General features: G+C 45.9%; 1 protein-coding gene across 1 annotated transcript in view; it reads right to left on the bottom strand.

The window, feature by feature from the left end:
* Positions 1-20,000, bottom strand: part of LOC308363256 (poly(ADP-ribose) glycohydrolase-like) — a 48,451-nt gene that overhangs the window by 17,794 nt on the left and 10,657 nt on the right. The window contains exons 9-14 of the mRNA XM_080836062.1: positions 17,649-17,741; positions 14,148-14,302; positions 7,064-7,143; positions 6,901-6,961; positions 6,472-6,547; positions 3,890-4,037 (exon numbers count right to left, since the gene is read on the bottom strand). Coding sequence (XP_080692188.1) covers positions 3,890-4,037; positions 6,472-6,547; positions 6,901-6,961; positions 7,064-7,143; positions 14,148-14,302; positions 17,649-17,741 — 613 coding nt within the window. The remainder of the gene's footprint in view (positions 1-3,889; positions 4,038-6,471; positions 6,548-6,900; positions 6,962-7,063; positions 7,144-14,147; positions 14,303-17,648; positions 17,742-20,000) is intronic.

Genomic DNA, 20,000 nt, shown 5'->3' on the forward strand with positions numbered 1-20,000 from the left:
CAATGGAGGCAGGGTGAGGCAGTGCTGGTGGGGTGGGGGCTCTGTGGCGTAGTGAGTGATTTAGCATTGGGTAGAGCCACAGTGTGGGGAGCCGCTGCCAGTGCCAAGCAGGATTAATAAGGATGATGGAATGGGCGAGTGCATTAGTGGAGCAGGTCCTGGGCAGGTCTTCCTGCCGTAATGAATTGTGGGCCGGCGGTAATAAAGTTAAGTGCTGTAAGTGGAAGAGGCGGTGCGGATGGTGGGTTATGTGTGTGTGTGTGTGTGTGTGTGTGTGTGTGTGTATGTGGGTGGAGGAGGAGGGCTGGTCAAGACGGGCGTCTGAAGGTGACTTCACCGGAGACAGCCGTAGGGACGGGCCAGACGGAAATGCCCGGAATACTGATAAGGAAACGTGAAGAGATCCATGTTGGAAGAAGCTGAACGTAACATTAGTGCTTTACCTTGACATGTACAAGTGCGACGGACACTGGCAAGCAGATAGAGCTACGCTCGGCTACAGCCGAGAGTGACGTTTCACACACATATTCCATACGTGACACACAGGAGTTAGACCTGGGGCTAGCTTCTGTGGAGGGGATTTGGCAAGAGATTTGGCATGGTGCGAGTCCATGGTGTGCTTTTTTTTTAACAGGAGGTGGTTTGGTGACACCTAAATATGCCTGGTCCGTACAGATTAGAATGGCTTGCCTATATTGGTCACGGCATTCAACTACGCATCTCAAAAAAAATCCCCATGGTCCATTTCATTCAAGTTGGATAAAACAACAAAAACATAAAAACACAAAAAAATATCTATTTTTGGTGTGCAGGTGCTTGTTTGCATTTATGTCGAGATCAAGGATGCTAGCTTATTGGTGATTATGGCTTGTGTGCACATTCCTTTTCACTTACTTGTGTGTGTCTGTCAACTTGTCTGACTGTCTGTGTGTTTGTGTGTGTGTTTGTGTGTGTGTGTGTGTTTGTGTGTGTGTGTGTGTGTGTGTGTGTGTGTGTGTGTATGCGTGTGTGTTATGTCTGTGTGTGTGTGTGTCAGTGTGTGTGTGTATGTGTGTGTGTGAGTTATGTCTGTGTGTGTCTGTCTGTGTGTGTGTGTGTGTGTGTGTGTGTAGCAGGTAAGGCTGCCTGCTGGGGGCTGACTGATGAACGTGAGGCTTCTCAGCAGGACATATAATCAACAGAAAATAGAAGCCAGAGACGGCCGAGGGAAGCGGAGACATGTCTTGTCAACACATTACCTTTCCCACATCACGACATCAAACACCAAATACAAACACCAGGTTTCTTCCCATGTTCAATACATCAGAAAACATAAAAATCACACACCTTTACAGAATACCACACATTCCATCTTAACCATCACACACAGGCACACAGGCACACAGACACACAGACACACAGACACACAGACACACACACACACACACAGTGCAGACATTCTGGCTTCTCCAGGCTGCACATCGTGTCCATCAAAAGAGCAATATTATGGACAGGGATGAGAGTTGCGCCTATCCGATCTAGAGAACATACGACAAACATATCATGTCAACACACTGGTCTTCACTGAATCCAACATATCACAAAGCCTCAAGGCATCGTGCCAACACTTAGATTCTCCCTCCATACCACACATGCCCATCAAAACACACCCCACGGGCAATATCACTAAAAGGGCCAATGGTCACGCAGGTCTACACGGGAGGAGGGGCTACCACTGTACTACTATGCTGTTTGTGGAAATAGTAAAATATCTCGGACCTTGATAGCATTAGAAACGACTTTAAGCTGAGAGCTGACACAGAGACAGAGTCAGCAGAGGAAGAGAGGCTAAGTAAAGTATCCTTTATAGAGAGTGTGTGTGTGTGTTTGTGTGAACACTCAGAAAAATAATCCAGCAGCCTCTCTCTCCCTCTCCATTTCTCTCTCTCTCTCTCTCACACACACACACTTTCACACACTTTCACACACACACACACACACACACACACACACACACACACACACAGAGAGACACAGAGACACACACACACACTCTAAGTGGAGTGATTGTGTGGTTGGAGTGCCTTCCATTCACTTCACTTATGGGATAAAATCAAAAGTGACCTTACAGCAGCAAGGATGGCATGTGTGAGAGCAAGAGAGAGAGAGAGAGAGAGAGAGAGAGAGAGAGAGAGAGAGAGAGAGAGAGGAAGGACGGGAGAGAGAAAGGGATTGGGAGGGTGAAAGAGAAAGAGAGAGAGAGAAGGAGAGAGAAAGAGAGAAAAGAAAGACAGAAAAAGAAAAAAAGGAGAGGAAATGTGAGTGAGAGAACCAGAGGGGATTGAAGAATTTGTAAAAAAAAAACAAAAAAATGAATTTGGAAGAATAATGTGAAACATTCCCATGTCTCTTCTCATCTAGCGCTCATCCCTTCTCTTCTCTCCATGTCTTTTCTCGTCTAGCACTCATCTCATCTCATCATGACCGTCTCCCTGACTACAAACCAAACTGGGATGTAACTGATGCTGGCATTTTCTGAGGAGTGCGCGCTCGTCCGGTGGCCACGTGGAAGCAGGGCAGTGGGTCTTTCAACTGTCCGTCACTTTGATTGACATGTTTTCCACAGTTTGTTTTCTTTTGGTGGTATGCATATCTTGATATCATTGCCCATGTGGAAAGGGCACTCTGACCATCTTTATGATGGGTGACTTCCTCTGGTTCTTAGACATGATGATTAGACACAATGTTCAGCCAGGACAGCAAAAGCAAAGTTAATCAGCTTCCTCACAAAACAGCAGCAACTTCACAATAAAAGTCCAACACAATGACAGGCTGAAGTAATGTTATGTTTCACTTTTAGAAATCTGAAGACTGTAAAAAACGTTTACATCTACTTAAAGAGCGCCTTGAAGAGAATCAGATAATTACAGAGATGGAGATATGCATCTGAAGCGGGCTCACGGAGCTTTAGAAAGCTCTCCGTCAGCAGTCCTGTTACTGCAGAGCGGACTGGGTGGTGACCAGAGCTAAAGTAATAAGGAGCCTCAAGGGCTGGACTCACAATCAATGTGACAGAGAGAGGGAGGGGGGAGAGAGAGATAGAGAGAGAGAGAGAGAAAAAGAGACAAAGGGAGAGAGACAGATAAGGGGTGATGGAGAGAGAGAGAGAGAGAGACACTTAAAAGGAAGGAATTGGCTTAAAAGGCTGTCTTAAAGAGTCCTGCATTCAGGTCTCAGGTTGTGATTGGTCTGGACGAATGCATTAATGACTCCCCATTGGTCGGGGGGGGGCTCTACTTTGCAGGATTGTCATTGGCTGCTGTGAAGTGCACAAGGTGCATCCTGATTGGTTGTGTCCCAACATTGCTGGATTTTCACTGGCTTAGAAAATGCTGAAGTTTGCACAAAGGCTGGAACGCACGCTGTCCAGTTTCAGAGTGTGTGTGTGTGTGTGTGGGGGGGGGGGTCACATGTGTCCTATCACACTTTGCCTCGTGCCTAAACCGACTATGTCACGTGAGTGGGAGGAAGTGTTCTCTGAAAGGCATGCGTAAGCATGAACAGAAGTGTGTGATATGTGTATGTGTACGTGTGAGTGTGTGTGTGTGTGTGTGTGTGTTTTCTTTTTCATTGGTGAGGGTGAAAGCGTTCTGGGTTCTGGTATGTTTTGGGTTCTGTTTGTGTGTATGTGTTAGTGTTTGTGTGGGTGTGTTTATGTGTGATGATAAATATTGACGAGGCACTGTTAAAGAATATGTGAGCATGGTCAATGTGTGTTTCTGTGTGTGTGTGTTTGTGTGTGTGTTTGTGTGTGTGTGTGTGTGTGTGTGTGTGTGTGTGTGTGTGTGTGTGTGTGTGGTTGTGTGTGATGATGAGGAGGGTAAGGAGGAAGATGAGGAGGAGGACTGACCAGTGATGATGAGGCACTCGTTGGACTCCAGGGCCTCGGTGAACAGTCGTGAGACGATGAGCTCGGGGTTGATCAGGAAACGGATCTCCTCCTGAACCAGACCTGAGGCTGTCACACCACCTCCCACAAACCTGTTAGCAAAGTCCACCTGTGAATGGGAGAGGAGGAGAATAGAAGAGAAGTGAAGAGAAGAAAAGAGAAGAGAGGAAAAGAAAAGAAAAGAGAAGAAAGGAGAAGAGAAGAGAAAAGAAGAGAGGAGAAGAGAAGAAAAGAAAGGAATTGAAAGAAGAGGAGAGGAGAGACCAGAGGAGAGGAGAAGGGAAAAGAAGAGAAGAGGAGAAAATAATTGAAAGGAGAGAAGAGAAGAGGAGAGAATAGAGGACAAGGGAAGATAAGAAAAGAGAATAAGTGAAAGGAGAGAAGAGAGGAAAAGGAAGATAAGAAAAGAGCGAAATTGAAAGGAGAGAAGAGAAGGAGAAGAAAAGAGAGACAAGGAGAGAAGTGGAAAAAAGGGAAAGCAAAATTGAAGAGAGGAGTGGTGACAATCAAGAGGTTTGAAGACGGAAGATGATGATGAGAGGAATAAAAGGGACGTGTGGAGGAGAGGAAGAGCAAAGAGGAGGAAGAGAGAAAAATGCATCCAGTCATCATCTGATCATGAACAGAGCACCACTTGCTCTTACCCAACCTCCATCTTGCTTGCCCATAGCGTCTATAGTACTATACATGGAGCCAAGGACAGGCTCGGTCAGGCTACTGGCAAACGCTGAATCAAGATCAAGCTTTTGGCTCACTGCCCACCCCATCCCCCCCCCCCCCCCTCCCCTCAACACTCTACATTACCCCTTCACTGCCCGCATTCTTGCCCCAGGCCCCCAGAGAGAGAGAGTGGGGTGGCAGGAGATGGCACTGTGCCGACCCCAGTTGTTCATGAGCTACACTGGGCCAGCATCTCGCCTCTCGGCCGTTTCAAACACACATCTCCGTGTTGCTGAGGAGGTCTCCCTTCGACGTCTTCAATCCCACCACCCCTCACTGACCCCAACCCCCTTGTGACAGCACCCCCCCACCCCCAATCCCCCCAACCTCCGCTCTCCCCCCATCAGTTTAGGGGAGTGTGCGTGTGTGTGTGTGTGTGTGTGTGAGAGAGTAGGAGAGTGTGGGGGGAGGCTGGTACCCCAGAATCACTCAAGTGTGGCCCACAGCTGTCAATCACTCTCAGACAAACAGCAATAAACCGGGGAGTGGGGGTATGAGGGGCAGGGGCATGAGGCTTGACTGACACTGATAGACACAAACAGAGTCCTGGAGCGCGCACACACACACACACACACACACACACACACACACACACACACACACACACAAATTCACATGCTTACCTACACACTCCTGTGATGACTTGAATATCAATGCATGCTTTCACATGAATGAACATATCCAATACAAGTGTGCACACACACACACACACACACACACACACACACACACATCTCTGTTAATAGCATGCATCTATTCACACACACAGAAACAATTGCTTTCTCACTTTTTATCTCTGCCAGATGCACACACACATCCATGTAAACACACACACACACACACACACAGTGCACACTCATGCATGCATGACACTGTCTCATGCTCTTGCGCGCACACATAAAAAACACAAATACACAAACACACACATACACACACTCACACATGCAAGCCACTCTCTCAAGCTCGCTCGCGCACACACACACACACACACACACACACACACACACACACACACACACACACACACAAAGAAACACACACACACACACACACACACACAGTAGCAAGGTGGGGCAGCCCAGTCTTGCCCCCGCAGCACGAGCCTTCAGCGAACGTGACATTCGCATCTCCCCTCCCGCACCGACATAGCCACTGAGGAGCTGTCCAACAGTCTCACACACACACACACACACACACACACACACACACACACACACACACACACTGCCCAAAAGCCTGACACACTGTGGCAGCCCAGGAAGAGAGGACCGCAGAAGACGAGAGAAGAGGAGAGGAGAGTAAAGTGGAGGAGAGGAGAGAGTGGAGGAAAGCAGAGCGACTGTAACAGTCATGCGGCTCCAGATCAGTCACTCTGAGTGGGGAGAGAAAGAGGACCGTAAGGAGCGGAAGCTAGAAAACAGGGACAAAGAAGAAGAAGAAGAAGAAGGAGAAGAAGAAGAAGAAGAAGAAGACGAAGAAGCAGCAGCAGAGGAAATCTTGTGTCCCACTCACACATTCGCAATCAAGAGGGATATTTCTGAGTTTGAAGATTAAGGTGAAGCAATCCAGGTTGGAGAAAAGCAGACGTCAGAATCCGCTGAATGGGGCCAGATTCTGCTCAGTATTCTTTAACACTGTAGCAATCAGCAAATTCCAATATTAAAGTCGATCAAATAATAGAATGTTGGTTATTTCAAATTCATACTTTTAGAGAGCTGGTGAAAAGTAGTTTTTGTTAATACACATAAATCTTTTTTCAACTAAAAAAAAACCTCTCTTTAAGTTGATTTCAAAGATCAGTTTTCCTCCTCATCAATCCTTACCTGAAGCATCCCGTGACCCTGGTCTTCAATGGTGCCCTCACAGGTGATGTGGAGCCGAGTGAACCTTTTCTCCGAACTGAAACATTAAAAAAAAAAATCAAATAAACACATAAAACACGCTTCGCACCTTAATGATGAGAGCATGAATATCCTTGCATTGCTCAAAGATCCGCCCTAAAACTGAATATTCTGAATACTTTGACCTCATATTCTGAGTACTTTGCCCTCTACTCCATACGCCTAATTGTGTACATTAGTGTGACTCCACCAAATCTCTCACATTTAAAGTTTCTTTTCCTCTTTTGTGTCTGAGTGTACATTAATGCCAATAACAAAAACTGCTTTCAATGTCCTATATCTACAATGGAAGACTAGTCTGTGTATTTTGTGTTTGTTTGTGAGACAGGCTGACTGAAGAACAGCCCATACCTCTCCCAATCCGGAAATCGGCTCAAACTTTGCCGGGTGAATGTCACCAGTCCAGTAGGCGCTGTGGAAACGAGAGGATATTATAAATAAGAGCCTATATAAGAAATAAGAGAAGAATCTCATTATTTTTTGTTTTTGTGAAACAGGCAAATAAGGTCCTTACGGTTTTCGGTGACTTGTTTGAAATAACAGAGCAGAGTTTTCAGCTTCTCCACTTTCCTGGGTGAGGATCCTTCAAACAACCTGCGGGAGAGAGAGACATTGTACTATTATATATAAGTAGGGAGTAGCTACCAAGTACAGAGGTGGGTTACATAGAAAGAAGGAATATGGTTGTATATCCAACCCAACACAAATCAAATAAAGCTTTATTTTTCTGAAGTTTAAGCTAAGAGCTTTTAAGTCTGTCATTTGGCCATTTCAAACTTCAAATTTAAGACTATGTGCATTGATCATGTTATGTGATCGGCATGGGCCCCCCACCTCCCAACACTCACTCACTCACTCACTCACTCACTCACTCACTCACTCACGCACTCTCACACACTCTCACACACACTCTCACACACACACACACACACACACACACACACACACACACACACACACACACACACACACACACACACACACACACACACACACACACACACACACACACACACACACACACACACGTAGCAGCTCATCACAATGATGGGCATACTAGAGAACAGCCCTGGGCGCAGGGGCACAAAAAGGGTGGGTGGTAAGGGGGGGTTGGCACTCATGTGCCACTTCATAGCACTCACACAAAAACACACTGAGAGAAGGAGAAAAGGAGAGATAGGGAGAGAGAGAGCACCAGAGGGAAATAAATGGAAAGATGGACTGGAGGAGAGAGAGAGAAAAAGACGAAGAAAGAGAAGGACTGGGGGGTGGGGGAGAGAGAGAGTTAGAGAAAATTAGTGAGTGAGTGAGAGAAAGAAAGAGAGAGAGGGAGGGAGAGAGAGACTGAGAGAGAATGTGTATTCCTAGCATTCACCCTTGAGGTACATTAACAAATCGAACATTCCTCCTTTTCAGAGAAGCCTGCCGGGAGTTACAAAAACACAAAAAACCTCAGTCCTCCACTATGCCATCACAAAGTGAAGGGAGGAAAAATGATTGCGTGTGTGTGTGTTGTATGTGTGTGTGTGCTTGTGTTTGTGTGTGTAAGTGATGTTTGTGTGTGTGATGTATGTGTGTTTGTTTGTGTGTGATGTGTGTGTATGTAGGCTCTCTGTCTGAATACATGCCTGTGTGTGTGCATTTGTCTGCCTGTGTGTGTGTGTGTGTGTGTGTGTGATGTATGTGTATGTAGGCTCTCTGTCTGAATACATGCCTGTGTGTGTGCATTTGTCTACCTGTGTGTGTGTGTGTGTGTGTGTGTGTATCAGTCTGTGTTTGTGTGTATATGTGTATCTGTATGTGTTTGTGTATTAGTGTGTGTGTGTGTGTGTGTGTGTGTGTGTGTGTGTGTGTGTGTGTGTATGTGTGTCTGTGTGTGTGTGTGTGTATGTGTATCAGTGTGTGTGTGTGTGTGTGTGTGTGTATCAGTGTGTGTATCAGTGTGTGCAGGGGTTAAATTGGGATTTTCTATGTGGGGGGGCTCTGATCCAGAGGGGCAAATTTCACAAATCTTTTGTGGATTATGCAGTAAATAAATTGCCAAATTAAACAAAAAACACATCACCGTTAAAGTTGTATTAGTATTGATTGATTCACATCCATATGAATGGATGACATGACAAACAAGTGGTGGGAAATGGAAAGTATTTGTTAGTAGGTTACTTTTCTCTAATCACATTTTTTTTATTTAAAAAAAATATTCACAGGGTCAATGCTAAAATACACTACTCACCCAAAAGCCCGATATCCCTAACTTTTTGTGAGTAGTGTATGTTTAAGGACCAATGCATAGCCAGGAGGAAGATTCAGATGATGAGCAACCATCCACAAGCAGTGAAGCAAGCAGCCAACAACTCCAGCATTTTTTATATGTTGCTTAATATGTACTCTGTAGATTTTGAGTGTGTTTGATGAGGTCACATTAAGAGCTGATTCATAGATACAAATACGTTTGAAATTCATCCAGCTAGGAATGAGAAATGTGATTCGGAGATCGCATAGACTAATTGCTAAATCATTTAGAATTAGCAGCATTGTTCTTTTTAACTAGCGCTTGCGAGTTGACACAGCAGGCTATCCCTGCATGTCTAGGGTTAATAATCCTGCTTAATGAAAATGCAAGCCCATATTTAATGATATTAGCCTATTGGTGATGATCGACCTCTTTCAAAATACCGTGCCCCTTTAATTTTGTTTCTCTTACCTCGCCATTCACCTGTCTACTTCGATATGTCTGATGATGACCGATTGACGTTGTGTGTCTGATCGCGAAGGAGGAGCTGCTGCGCAAGTTTCGTGCGCGATATGCCTACTTCTCAAACTTGCTCCAGATGTCTAGGCCAGCCTTTCCCTACCATTATTTAGATTTGTGTTTTAAAACAACATAGATTTGGCAATGCAATAGCAATGGAAAAGTTGTAAATGAGTAGGACAACATTGCTCGTGAATGGACTAGGCAGACTGCCAAAATCGGCTGGAGCTGCTGAGCAGATCTGCTTTGCAGAACTCCAGACCCGGCAGCTTATGTGCCGGGGCTCCGCCCCGGACAGCCCCGGCCCAATTTAACCACTGAGTGTGTGTGTGTGTGTGTGTGTGTGTGTGTGTGTGTGTGTGTGTGTGTGTGTGTGTGTATCAGTGTGTGTGTGTGTGTTAGCCACAGAGCCTTTGCTCTACCCAGACTCCCACCCAGCAGCCTCCCCCATCCCACCCTGCAGAGGGACTGCCAGGGACCGACGTGCATTTAGCCGAGTGAGAGGAGCTTGGGGGGGTTTGTGTGTGTGTGTATCTTCGTGTGTTTCTCGGGTGAGAAGACTTTGAGTGGGACGGGTGTGCAGTGACAGGGTGGAGGTGGAGGCAGAGGCGAGTACTGAGTGTGTGTGTGTGTGTGTGTGTGTGTGTGTGTGTGTGTGTGGTTGTGTGTAAGTGTGTGTAAGTGTGTGTATCAGTGTGTGTGGCACTGAAAGCCCCTCGGGGAGGAAGGAGAGCTCATTCATCTCCAGTCCACTCCAGCTTTCATCTCTGCTCTCTGTCAAGGCTGCTCGGGGCGAGAGCGGGCTGTGCATCACACGGCCCAGGAGAGAGGAAACGTGCCTTTAACATGAACCACCAGAGCCCCGTGGAGCATTTAACACAAGGAGCATTTAACACAGGGAGCATTTAACACAGGGAGCATTTAACACTGTTGCATTTAACGCTGGGACAATTTAACACTGGGAGCATTTAACAACTTTTGCATTTAAAACTGGATTATTTGACATTGAGAGCATTAAACACTGGGAGCATTTATCAATGGGACAATTTAACACTAGGAGCATTTAACACTGGGACAATTTAACACTGGGATCATTTAACACTGGGAGCATTTAACACTGGGAGCATTTATCACTGGGACAATTTAACACTGGGAGCATTTAACACTAGAAGCATTTAACACTGGGACAATTTAACACTGGGAGCATTTAATACTGTTGCATTTAACACTGCGACAATTTAACACTGGGAGCATTTAACACTGGGAGCATTTATCACTGGGACAATTTAACACTGGGAGCATTTAACACTAGAAGCATTTAACACTGGGACAATTTAACACTGGGAGCATTTAATACTGTTGCATTTAACACTGCGACAATTTAACACTGGGTGCATTTAACACTGGGAACATTTAACACTGTTGCATTTAACACTGGGAGCATTAAACACTGGTGCATTTAACACTGGGAGCATTTAAAACAGGGAGCATTCAACACTGGGATCACTTTACACTGGGAGCATTTAACACTGGGAGCATTAAAGACTTGGATCATTTAACACTGAGAGCATTAAACACTAGGATCATTTTGTACAGCAGCATGTAGTGCTTGAAATAACAGTAAAATTTGTTAGCACACTTACAAAATTCAGAGGAGGAACGAGAAACATCGACCACCCCTATCCCCCCCGGTCCACGCAAACACCCAGCCCCCCAACCCAGACATAAAACTCGAAGACCTGGCCGTAAAGACCCACATCGAAGCTCTGCAGAGATGGATACGGAGACATGCACCCATTCTCTCAGAGTGCCAAATGAAGAACGCTTCTCAAAAGGGAAATGGCTGTGCTATGAGCCGTACAGTAGGGGTTATCAACTGATTCCTTGGAAGACTGAAGCTTAAAACACACCTGGAAGATATGTGAAATATTGAGTTGAGATACTCTGACAGTGATAAAAGCTGGAAAGAGTGGTTATTGTAAATTATGGCAGGGGATTCACACTGTTCAGTGTTGACTGTTGGACCCAACATGAAGGCAGAACACAGAAGAAAAATGTCCCAGAACTCACTGCAGTGGATCAGGACAAAGAGGGAAAGGACAACAAGCACCCGAATCTAGATCAAGTCAGGACAAGGACACACACAGGACTCCGCCTCCTGATCTTAGATCAGTGTGAGGGATCTTAAAGCCAGACAGAAACACAATATCCCTCCACAGGCTCACACACACACACACACACACACACACACACACACACACACACACACACACACACACACACACACACACACACACACACACACACACACACACACACACACACACCCAATTACACACACAAACACACACATGCTGACAAACACACACACACAAAACACACACACACAAACACAAAGCTGGCCCTGACCCACCATTGTCAGACCTCCCCCATCTGGATCAATGTTAATTTGATTTTCTTCTCCATTTGGGTAATCGCAACAAGGGGAGCCGCAGAGACAGGTCTCGGCATCCGGCCGGCCAGGGGTGATTGGTGGACATGAGCAGAGTACTGCTGCCACCGCAGCCCCCTTCAGAAACGACTGAAAGCGGGGGATAGCATGACATTAATCCTCCAAAGGATGGTGTCTCGTGTGGAGGCAGCCACAGAGGAGGGAGCGGTATAGGAATAGATAAATAAATAATAAATTGCATCGGACAACAAAAAACCAACCCATCCATCTCATACACACACATACACACACAAAATAAACCACCCATCCATTTCTCACATATACCCAAACACAACCCAAATAAGCTACCCAACCATCTCACACACACGCACAAAAACACTCACGCATACACACACACACACACAAAATTAACTACCCATCCATTTGTGGCCATCAGATCTCAAAAAAGTCAAGCTTCAAAACGTGCAAGTCAAAAAGCGGTATTCTTGCACACCTGAGGTGTTCAATGCAAACTGTCAAAAATACACTTTTTTCTTCTTCTGAATAAATAATATTGTAGATCAACTGGCCTATCATGTTTCACCAGCACTCTATAGTCCAGGTCCGAGTCTAACCTGAAGCACGCTTTGCTTTAATGTAAAGACGAAGCAATAAGAACTAATGATTAACCCAAACTGGTCTTCTTTAAATAGAAAAAAAACAGTCTCTTCGGGATGTTAATCAGTGAAGGACAAAAATCAATGAGCTTTTTAAAGAAACTCCCACAGCAGGAGTGCTGTTCCTGGACCACCTCAGAGAGAGTGTGTGTGTGTGTGTGTGTGTGTGTGTGTCTGTGTGTCTGTGTGTGTCTGTGTGTGTCTGTGTGTGTCTGTGTGTGTCTGTGTGTGTCTGTGTGTGTCTGTGTGTGTCTGTGTGTGTGTGTGTGTGTGTGTGTGTGTGTGTGTCTGTGTGTGTCTGTGTGTGTCTGTCTGTGTGTGTGTCTGTGTGTCTGTGTGTCTGTGTGTCTGTGTGTCTGTGTGTCTGTGTGTCTGTGTGTCTGTGTGTCTGTGTGTCTGTGTGTCTGCTTTTTAAAGACACAATCTGAGCATTTAAGCACCAACCCTGACCCCTAATAAGCAGCATTTATTTTGTGTGTGTGTGTGTGTGTGTGTGTGTGTGAGAGAGAAAGAGAGATTGATGGGTAGTTTAATTATACCAAACCAGACGTTAACTATGAGTTTACTCCATGTGTGTAAGTTGGGTGAGGTGTGCACATACCAGCTAATCAAACACATGCTGCGTGCTGAATTAAAGTACTAGAAATCAAATAATAGGTTCTAAAGTAAGTATACTTCTATAGATGTAAGAATGTGTCTAGAGTAAGTATACTTCTATAGATGTAAGACTGTGTCTAGAGTAAGTATACTTCTATAGATGTGTCTGTGTCTCTGTTTACATGCCCATATGCTGGAAACTTAGTGGCTGGTGAGGAACGGGAATGGGGATGGGGGCTGGTCTGGGGTGCAATGTAAGTTGTGTTGAGTGTGAATGTGTTTTGTGTTTTGTCCAGTATGTATTTTGTTATTATTTCACAAAATATGGCATGTATTGTATCGATGGACCCCCTTGAAAACGAGATGTTGCATCTCAAGGGGCTATCCTTAATAAAATTGAAATTGAAATTGAGATGTAAGACTGTGTCTAAAGTAAGTATACTTTTATAGATGTAAGAATGTGTCTAAAGTAAGTATACTTTTATAAATGTAAGACTGTGTCTAAAGTAAGTATACTTTTATAGATGTAAGAATGTGTCTAAAGTAAGTATACTTTTATAAATGTAAGACTGTGTCTAAAGTAAGTATACTTTTATAGATGTAAGAATGTGTCAAAAGTGATTATACTTTTATAGATGTAAGACTGTGTCTAAAGTAAGTATACTTTTATAGATGTAAGAATGTGTCAAAAGTGATTATACTTTTATAGATGTAAGAATGTGTCAAAAGTAGGTCGTCTCAGTGGTCACCAGAGGTTGTGAGAGTCACGCGTCAGAGTCGGTTTGACAAAGAAGGATGCATGAAAACAAACAAAAAAATCAAACAGACAAACAAACAAGTCCGACAGCAAACACACAAACATAAACAGCATCCATGAGACCAAAGAGAGACAGCAGTGTAACCTGCAGTAGTTCATGTCAGGGGAAAAACAAACAGTCAACACTCACACACTCACACACACACACAAACAAAAAAACAGAGACAACAGAGGGCCCACTCGCCAGTGTTACCTGAGGTAGTTGGTGTCAGGGTAAAAACTACACAAACAAACAGTCATACACACACACACACACACACACACACACACACACACACACACACACACACACACACACACACACACACACACACACAGAGTTACCTGCAGAAGTTGATGTCGGGGTAGTTTGAGTACTCTGGCTTCCTGGAGTTGCGTCGGGGGAAGGTGCAGAAGAAGGCGTTGGCCAGGAGACAGGCCACCTGCTGCTGGGACAGGGTGATGGAGTGGCTCCGGCCCGCCTTCAGGAGGGGCACCGGCTAACGGGAGACAACACAGACATGAGGACAGGCCAGTGTGTGTGTGTGTCTGTGTGTGTGTCTGTGTGTGTGTGTACAACTCAAGAGTCATATTTGCGTATGTGTGTGTGAACAAGTCAAGGGTCAGATTTGTGTATGCATCTGTGTGTGTGTGTGTGTGTGTGTGTGCGTGTCAGAGAGAGAGAGTGTGTGTGTGTGTGTGTGTGTGTGTGTGTGTGTGTGTCTGTGTATACAAGTCAAGAGTGTGTGTGTGTTTGGGTGATTTGTTTAGGAACACAGAATCTTAAATTACATTTGGGATAATTAGCGGGGGAGCTAATTGGAACCCTCTCTGGGGGCCACTCCAATCAGATGGCTTCATTACCCCCTCAAGGATCCTCTCTCTCTCTCCCTCTCTCCATCCTTCATGCCCATTCCCTCGCTCTCCCTCCCCCCTCTCTCTTCCAGTCTCTCCTTCTTTCTCTCTCCCCCCTTGCTCTCTCCCTATCTCTCCCTCCCCCCCCCCCCCTCTCTCCCCCCCCCCCCCCTCTCTCTCTCCCCCTCCATTTCCATTCCCCAGAGGATAGCAGGACTGATTAGGGCCACTCAGAGGACTAATCCAGATACGAGTGGCAGCGCTTCCTTTGCTAACTCGTATTAAAACATTTAGCAATTTGCACCAATTCGCTCTAATTTTATGCAGTTCAGACTCCGGTGACCAAATAAGACGGGTGTACTTTCTTTGGCTGGCTCAGTAATTCTTTTTGAAGAAAGCGACTGATTAGCAGACTACACCAAATAAACACAGAAATGTGGGTTGGACAATGCATAAATTAGAAAAGATCTTTTACTTAGTACACATTAATAAGTACGACAGGGAACGCTATCTATTAATGAATCACAAAGCTGCCAAACAAGGATCTGTCCTCTATTTCATTACGTAAGCTAGAATCTGTTTGGAGCTGTGTTGCTGGTAATATTATACCCTGCTGAAATCAATTCCCACAGCCAAACAGTGGACTGTCTAACTGGGTCTGCCTGGCTGAAAACCAGCTTTGACAGTAGAGGCGATATTACACTAATGACTGTGTGAGGGACCTGAAATGAGGGAGGACCAGTATGATGCTTTTGTTTTCCTCCTTTTTTCCCCCAAACATCTCAACGCAAACTCACAAAAATCTTAGCCAAGACCCTCATCTGTCTGTATGTGTGCGTGTGTATGTCTGTGTGTGTGGGTGTGTGTGTGCGCACGATCTGAGACTATAGCAAACACCTCGTCCACCACATCTCAGAGCTCATTAATCTCACTACCTGGCTCTCCCTCTCTCAGATATGAGGTAAGTAGCTAGAAGGGGCGCTCGGCACTTCCATAGGGACATCCAAATCGAATCCCCTGACCACCCCCCACCCCATTCGATTTCCACTCTCATAAACGGGGGGCCCCTGCGGCCCCTATGGTTTTGGGACGATCATCTGAGTGGCCACAGCATCACATTAGACTGATGGAGGGGTAGGGAGTCCTGCACTAGGCCCCCAGAGCCCTAGAACCAGGCCTATAGATGGCCTGTCAGGACTGCTCTAATGAAACATCATGCCACCTGCAGAGACCCAGCAGCGGCCTGGAGGACCAGCATCTACATCTGGACTTCCACAACATATTGTATCTCTATCGACTTCTACAATACACAGCAGCATTATATTGCCCTCTACAATACACAACAGAACTCTATTGACTTTGTGAACTCTGTTTTTATTGCTTCTTGAACGATCATTATTTTAGCTTAATTAAAAGTTGCTTCTAACTGGGAAAACAAATCAATATTCATGCGCGTCATTAGAGAGTCCTGGTAATTAACACATGTAACGTTCGCCTTGCATCATACGTGTCATTAAGGCATCTGGAGAGCGGAATCAAAGAATTCGGAATGTGTTGAGCCTTGAGGGAGCCAAACATGGCCTGTGATGTCAGATGTTTTTGTTTAGGCTTTTTTTTTTAGGGTAGCGTCACAAGATTAAATGAATCAAAACCCTTGTGACGGGAAATAAAGGAATGTCTCTCGTCGGAAGTCAAATGCTTGGGAAACAACAACTTCCGTGTGGAGACTGCTGCTGCTCCTGAGGGAGCCTGCATTAGATCAGAGGAGGAGGGGCCGTGGGGAGGCTGTCTGACAGCTGATTGGCTCTCTGAATGATGGCTCCCAAAAGCTGACCCCTCCCCCCTGCGGTGTTAATGAGTGCATGGTTGCCATGGAAGTTGTCCTTCAATATGTGGCATGTGTGTGTGTGTGTATTTGTGTGTGTGTGTGTGTGTGTGTGTGTGTGTGTGTGTGTGTGTGTGTGTGTGTGTGTGTTGCTCATTTCCTAGGATGACCAATAGGTCCATAAACCCAGCATTGACAGCCAGACACCTTGACCCCGTGACTGTTGTAGCAGATGTCATTTTTTAACCTAGATCAGGTTTCCTAGAGCATTAATCACAGGGTGGGCCAGTTTATGGGGGGGTTGGGGGATTTCAAAACACTGAGATCATTTTTCCCAAGCCACAGCCAAATGCCCAGAGGCTGCGTTAGTTCAACAGACACAGAAAAGTATTTTATGTGATAACTAATTAACAATCATTCATAAAGCATGATTTGTGCAAATTATAGTTAATTACAATGATAAAACTAGGGGAGTTATTTGAGAGGATGAAAAAGCACTGACAACATATTTATCTTAAAAATGAATGTAGTACTGTGTTACATCAACAGAAACATACGTAGATACAATAATCAATAAACTTAATATACAAAAGAGTTGAATTTGGTGGTTGTGTTATAATCCATAGTCTAAGTTGATGTGTATCTGTGTTTGTGTGTGGGGCACTTGTGTGATGAGCTGCTACGTGTGTGTGTGTGTGTGTGTGTGTGTGTGTGTGTGTGTGTGTGTGTGTGTGTGTGTGTGTGTGTGTGTGTGTGTGTGTGTGTGTGTGTGTGTGTGTGTGTGTGTGTGTGTGTGTGTGTGTTAGTGTGTGTATGTGTGTGAGTTGAGCTGCAGTGTGTGTGTGGTGTGTGTGTGTTTAGTTGTAAGTGCACCTGTGTGATGAGCTGCTGCTGCTGCTGTGTGTGTGTGTGTGTGTGTGTGTGTGTGTGTGTGTGTGTGTGTGTGCTTCAGTTGGAGGTGTACCTGGGTGATGAGCTTCTGTGTGTGTGTGTATTTCAGTTGGAGGTGTACCTGAAATACACACATGTTCACGTCTGTGTGTGTGTGTGTGTGTGTGTGTGTGTGTGTGTGTGTGTGTGTGTGTGAGGGTGTGTGAGGGTGTGTGAGGGTGTGTGTGTTTGTGTGTGTGTATGTGTATGTGTGTGTGTTTTAGTCGGAGGTTTACCAGCGTCAGGAGTTGTTCTGCACTCAGGGCCAAGCGGGCGATGTCAGGCAGGAGACGCCCCATCAGCTGCTGAGCCTCATCCGACTCCAGACCCTACAGGAGAGAGAGAGAGAGAGAGGGAGAGAGGGAGAGAGAGAGGGAGAGGAAGGGAGAGAGACAGAGAGAGAGAGAGAGACAGAGAGGGAGAGACAGAGAGGGAGAGAGAGAGAGAGAGAGAGAGAGACAGAGAGGGAGAGAGAGAGGGAGAGGCAGGAAGGGACAGAGAAAAAAGGGAGAGACAGAGAAAGACAGAGGAAGAGGGAGAGAGAAGTACAGGTAAAGGGGATAGATAAACAGAGAGAGGGGAAAGAGGGAGACAGAGAGAAAGAAAGAGGGAGAGAGAGAGGGGGGAAGAGAGAGAGAGAGAGAGACAGAGGGAGATGAGGGTTGTTAGTTTGTTTCCTCAGACAGTGCTCAACAGCTGGGGTGCCATTCCTCCTCCACTCTGCCCCTCCAGCTGTTCTGCTGTGGGCACTGCCTCATGCCAGTCCCACACAGATGGAGTGGACACACACACACACACACACACACACACACACACACACACACACACACACACACACACACACACACACACACACACACACACACACACACACACACTCACACACTCACACAATTACCACTGACAAACACAAAACCACACCACCGGCACAATGACAATGTAACTAAAAGTGTTCAAACTGTTAGCCTGAGATTGACGGTAACTGTAAGGATTAGAAGAACAGAGAATATAAATTAACCATAAATAGATGTACTCAAACTGGAGGCTGTGGCAACGTCAGCTGCATCAATGCATCATTGTGTGTGGGTCGGTGCACTCTGACGCATATGTCCCTAAAACAAACCAATAAAAGCATGATTGACTACCAGTTCTGTGAGCTGTGTCCAATTTTCATATTTGGATTTCCTGTGGCTTTTAATAGCGATCGCTTGTACAACGGCCGACTCGGAAAAAGATAGAGGCTAGCCAGATTTATCTCCGCCAATATTTTTTTTCACTATACATTTATTTATGGCGCTATTGCCACAGTGATCAATCGCAGGGGCAATTTCATCAGGGCTTTTGGTGCAGGGTGGGGGCCACAGGGTTTGGGGGGGGAGGGGGTGCCCTGATTAAATGGACTTCCTGGAACAGATGCAAATGAGGGCTCAGGGGTTTGAAGGATGGGGCCGAGTGTACTTGGTCGAGACGCCTCGAATGACTTTAAGCGCTGCCCGTTATTTTTCTTCTTTTTTTTTTACTCGCCGCAAAAATAAAGGACGCGCTGGCTGACTTCACCGTTATTGTAAGTAATGACCGGCTTGACATCGTAAAGCGTCGCCTCCGCAGCTGCGGACGCACGTGGCTAGGGAACGCGCTAGGAAACACGCTAGGCTAATGAATGGGGTTTGATGCCCACATGCGCGCGCTCGCAGGCCCGAGGACACGGGACAGAGTGGATTCAGCTGAGGTTAGCATAGTCGGGAGGAGACGCTATATCAAAAGGTCTGACGGCGCATCAAATCGCCGACGCTAAGTGACTGACGCAGATGACTGGAAACGGGTCTATACATTATATCAAAAGTGACAAACTAATCAAGCATGGATGGAGAGGGTAGGGCGAGAGCGGTGAGGGATGTGGCTGACTGAGAGCCCCTTACAAACACAAACACACACACACACACACACACTGAGGGGCACTCCAGATTTACTGCAGTTTCTTTTTTTCATCTCATTCATGCCACATTCCCTCCATAACCACGGGTTCCCCCAAGTCAGCAACTCCAGAAAGGTTCACAGCCCCCACCCCAACACACACACACTCACTCACTCACTCACTCACTCACTCTCACACACTCACACACACACACACACACACACACACACACACACACACACACGCATACACACAACCTGAATGGTATATCTTCATCCCTGGGAGCATAAAAAAATCCACTTTTGGAGGGAAAAACAATGCATCCCTCTCTCATAAGCTGGTTATGTCCCTGCTGTGCATAACGGATGGCTCAATGACAGGGCCCATGCATATGTGGTTTTCTGCAAGCGAGAGTCACCATTATCCTGCTCATCTTGACAGAGATAGAGACAGAGACAGAGACAGGTGTGTGTGTGTGTCTGTGTGTGTGTACGTGAGAGAGTATGTATGCAGGTGTGAGTGTTTCTGTGTGTTTTTCAGTACGCGTGCGAAACACAGACATCTGAGGCTGTCCGTCACGAGCTGTTCGTTAGAGACACCACTCCAGGATGAATCCATATTCAAAGCCATCGCCTGCCTGCCCACTCATCCTCCGTCCTGTTAGTCAACAACT

This window comes from Sprattus sprattus, assembly GCF_963457725.1.
Source record: "Sprattus sprattus genome assembly, chromosome: 3".
Classification (NCBI taxonomy): Eukaryota; Metazoa; Chordata; class Actinopteri; order Clupeiformes; family Clupeidae; genus Sprattus; species Sprattus sprattus.